Raw genomic sequence first — 3,964 nt, forward strand, 5'->3', positions numbered from 1 at the left:
TGTCCGGAGTGGGGCTGTGGGGTGATGGAGCATCCATCCATCCACCCATCCACCCACCCAACCACCCATCATCCATCCATCCGTCATCCTCCCATCCATCATCCATCCATATATCCTCCATCCTCCATCATCCACCCATCCACCCATCCATCATCCATCCATCATCCATCCACCCATCCATCCATCCATCCATCCATCCTCCATCCTCCATTCATCCATCCTCCATCCATCCATCATCCATCCATCCATCCATCCATCCGTCATCCATCCATCCATCATCCATCCATCATCCATCCATCATCCATCCATCCATCCTCCATCCATCCATCCATCCATCCTCCATCCTCCATTCATCCATCCTCCATCCATCCATCATCCATCCATCCATCCATCCATCCGTCATCCATCCATCCATCATCCATCCATCCATCCATCCATCCATCCATCATCCATCCATCCATCCTCCATCCATCATCCATCCATCCATCCATCCATCCATCCATCCATCCATCCACCCGTCCATCCACCCATCCCGTGGCAGGCTCTGCGGGCCCGGGCTCTGCTGCGGCTGTGCGCTCAGGGCTGGCAGAGCTGTTTGAGGACGCGGAGGATGTGGCTGGAGGCACCGGGGGCGCAGGGCTGGGGGGACTCGCGGAGCAGCGTCGGCCCCACATGCTGGGCGTGATGGAGGAGCTCCCGCGCAAACACCGGCTCCACCTGCGGGAGCACAGAGCCGAGGGAGGGTGGACGCGGGTCCGTGTGCCCCCCCCCAGCCCCAGCGCCCGGCTCGGGGGTGCCACGCACGCCCCAGGGCGTACTCACGTGGGCCATGATGAGCTTCTGGAAGTGGTGCCCGGCGTTGGTGGGGTACTCCTCCCCGAAGCACAGGTGGATCTGGTACTGCGGCACGGGCTTCCCGTGGCTCAGGTACCCCCGCAGCTCTGCAAGACACCGGCCCCCCCCTCAAGGCGGGGTCCCCACGGCCCCCCCGGCGCAGAGCAGCCACGCCACGGCAGGGCCTGCCCCCGTTCCCGAGGGCTGGGGGTCTTCCGGGGGCCCGTGTGCCCAGGTGGGCACTTACCCTGCAGGAACTGCTGCGTGTCCAGCAGCTTGTAGGTCTTCTCCCGCTCCAGCTTGTTGGGCCGGCCCCTCTGCGGGGCCAGGGGCCCGTTCCAGTACACCCTGCCCTGGCACTGGCGCTTCATGAAGACCCCCTCAGGCGCGACCCACAGCAGCACCCCGCGCTCCAGGTGGGGCAGGAGCCGCTCCAGCACGTCGGTCATGGCGGTCACTCGGCCGCCGCCGCCCAGCGCCCGCGGCGAGGGGAACTCGATCTGCTCCATGCAGGAGGGGCCGTAGAGGCGCTCGCTGTCGGCCGGCACGGCGCGGGAGGTGATGCGGCAGCCCTCGGCCGTGCGGGTGGTGACCTCCTTCACCAGCACGTCGCAGTAGTAGAGGCGGATGTGGAGCCAACAGTCTGGGGGGATGGGAGGGTCAGCTCATGGGCAGCCCCGTCTTGGGGGGCTGCCCGGTCCCCGGGCGGGTCACCTGGGGGCACTACCCAGCCAGCGCGGCTCCTACCTGAGTGGTTGACATCCTCCACGGGGAGGTAAGACGGGGGGCCAGGCAGGAGGTGGCCATGGGTCGGGTCCCAGCCGTAGAAGACTCCCCTCACATGGTACCCTGGGCCAAGGCAGGGACAAAGTGGGGAAGGGACATGAGCAGCCGTTCCCGAGGGCCCCGGGGTGCTGTCCTGACCCCAGCCCCTGGGCCAGGCGGGCAGCAGGGTCCATCCCCCCACTGCTGCTCGTTACCGAAGCCTCGTTAAAGCTCCTGCAGGATTAAGTGGCTTCGCTGGGACAGGGAGGAAGCCCCCAGCCCCCCCTCTCCATCCCCATGGTCATCCTCTGCGGAGAGCAGGGTCAGTCCTGCCAGGCAGAGCGTGGTCCCTGCCTGCAGCCCCCCCTCCCTCCCCTGCCAGGGACCCTCCTCACCTCGCTCGGCTGGGTGGGCAGAGAGCAGGGGCAGCCGAGACACGTGGCACGTCTCCATCCTGCCCTCCGGGGTCTCCTCCTCCGGGGTCCCCACGGCGCTGCCCTGGGGAGGAGCGCGGCCACGGTGAGGGCTGAGCCCCCTGTGCCGGCTCCTGCCTCGGCCACGGACCCCGTGTGCCAGGGCACAGGGGCCCCTCAGCTGCCCAGACACAGGCAGCGTGCAGGCAGGGGAACAGCCGGCAGACGGGGGGGGATTCGGGTCTCCCACTTTCTCCTGCCCGCAGGCAGCTCCTGCGGAGGACGGCGCGGGGCGGGGGCTGGCTCACCTGCGGATCCGCGCTGGCTGGGGACCGCGTGTCACCGTCCTTCTCTGCGGAGAGCAAGGAAAACCCGATGAGCCCCCGGCAAACGGCAGGAACAACCCCCCGGGAAGGCACCTGGCTGCCAGGGACACCCGCAGAGGAAGAGGAGTGGGGAGGAAGGGTGATGTCTGCGGGGCTCATCCAGGCATGGCGCAGGCAGCAGCCCCAAATCCGGCGCAGGCGGAGGGACGGCAGGGACGTACCTGCATCCCGGGCACCGTCGGACACGATCTGATACACCTTGTAGGGCTCGGAGATGTCCAGCTGGCTCCGCTCGGGCACCTCCTGGAAGTCCGTGCTCTTGTTGAGGGCGCAGCGGAGACGCGTCTTCCAGGTGGAGGGATCGGCCTTGTCCGTCCCCTCGTGGTACTTCCCCTTGTAGACGGCCCAGGCCTGCGGGGCAGAGGGTCAGCCGAGCTGGGGGGGCTGCCTGCACCCCGGCCCCTCCACTCTGCTGTGTAAGGGGGGCCCATCAGGGATGGCTGGGGGGCAATGGGGAGCCGGGACTGTGTGTCCTGGGGGGGCTGTGGGGAGCTGGAGGGGCAGTTCCCAAGGGAGCGCACAGAGCTGGGGGTGCGCAGGGAGCTGGGTGGGGGGGTCCCAGGGGTGCACATGGAGCTGGACAGCAGGGAGCCCTGGGGGTGCACAAGATGCTGGAGGGGGGGGTCCTGGGAGTGTGCACGGAGCCAAAGGGGGGGTCCTGGGGGTGGGAACAGAGCTGGGCAGCAGGGAGCCCTGGGGGTGTGCAGGGAGCTGGGTGGGGGTCCTGGGCGTGTGCATGGAACCAAGTGGAGGGTCCCAGGGGTGCACATGGAGGCAAGTGGGGGCTTCCAGGGGTGCACATGGAGCTGGGTAGTGGGGAACCCCGGGGGTGCGCCTGCAGCTGGGTGGGGGGTCCCAGGGGTCTGCATGGAGCCAACTGGGGGCCCTTAGGGGTGCACACGGAGCTGGGTGGGGGGTCCCAGGGGTGCACGTGGAGCTGGGCCGCGGGAAGCCCCGAGGGTGCGCCCGGAGCTGGGTGGGGGTGCGGACGGAACCAAGTGGGGGTCCTGGGGCTGCGCAAGAAGCCAAGTGAGGGCTCTCGGGGACGCTCCCAAATCCGAGGGGGGGGTCCCGGGGAGCCGGGGGTACCTTGAAGAGCGCCGCGTCCTGCTGCTGCCGGTAATCCTGCTTGGCCGCGTGCTTCCAGGGGATGCGGAAGAGCGTCCGGTGCCGGTTCTCCCAGCGCAGCCCCGGGTACCGGCCGCTGTCGATCTGCGCGATCAGCCACTCCTTCAGCCGCATGGGCACCCCCGGCTCCGCCATCGCGCCCCGCGCCCGCCCCGGCCCCGCCGCCCCAGGGAATGTGCCGCGGAGGCGAAAGCGAAAACGCGGCCCCGACTTTCACTTTCTCTTTCCTACCCGACGCCACCGACAGCTCAGTGGGGAAGGGAGGGGACAGGGCAGCCCACGGGAGAGGGGACAGAGCAGCGTATGAGAGAGGGGACAGGCCCGTTGCACCCACGGGAGAAGGGACAGGGCACCAGAAAGCAGAGGGGACCCCCTGCACCCCTCCCGGGCGCCTCCTCTCAGACTTTCAGGACTCCCACACGCTCCCTGCAGGGCACA

General features: G+C 68.2%; 1 protein-coding gene across 1 annotated transcript; it reads right to left on the reverse strand.

Annotated features, from left to right (window-relative positions):
* Positions 1–371: 371 nt before the first annotated feature.
* On the reverse strand, positions 372–3,695 carry LOC141966960 (interferon regulatory factor 4-like). The gene is made up of 8 exons (XM_074920254.1): positions 3,488–3,695; positions 2,560–2,749; positions 2,321–2,364; positions 1,995–2,097; positions 1,582–1,683; positions 1,082–1,477; positions 823–941; positions 372–717 (listed from the first exon to the last, which is right to left on the reverse strand). The coding sequence occupies exons 1-8, from the start codon at positions 3,659–3,661 to the stop codon at positions 577–579; spliced, it is 1,269 nt and encodes a 422-aa protein (XP_074776355.1). The 5' UTR covers positions 3,662–3,695; the 3' UTR covers positions 372–576.
* Positions 3,696–3,964: the final 269 nt, after the last annotated feature.

Source organism: Athene noctua, chromosome 16 (assembly GCF_965140245.1).
Source record: "Athene noctua chromosome 16, bAthNoc1.hap1.1, whole genome shotgun sequence".
NCBI lineage: Eukaryota > Metazoa > Chordata > Aves > Strigiformes > Strigidae > Athene > Athene noctua.

Coding starts and splice junctions, on each gene's coding strand:
- LOC141966960 (XM_074920254.1), bottom strand. CDS start 3,661: ATGGCGGAGCCGGGGGTGCCCATGCGGCTGAAGGAGTGGCTGATCGCG. Junction 2,750..3,487: donor AGGACGCGGCGCTCTTCAAG/GTACCCCCGGCT, acceptor TCTGCCCCGCAG/GCCTGGGCCGTCTACAAGGG. Junction 2,365..2,559: donor CGACGGTGCCCGGGATGCAG/GTACGTCCCTGC, acceptor TGCTCTCCGCAG/AGAAGGACGGTGACACGCGG.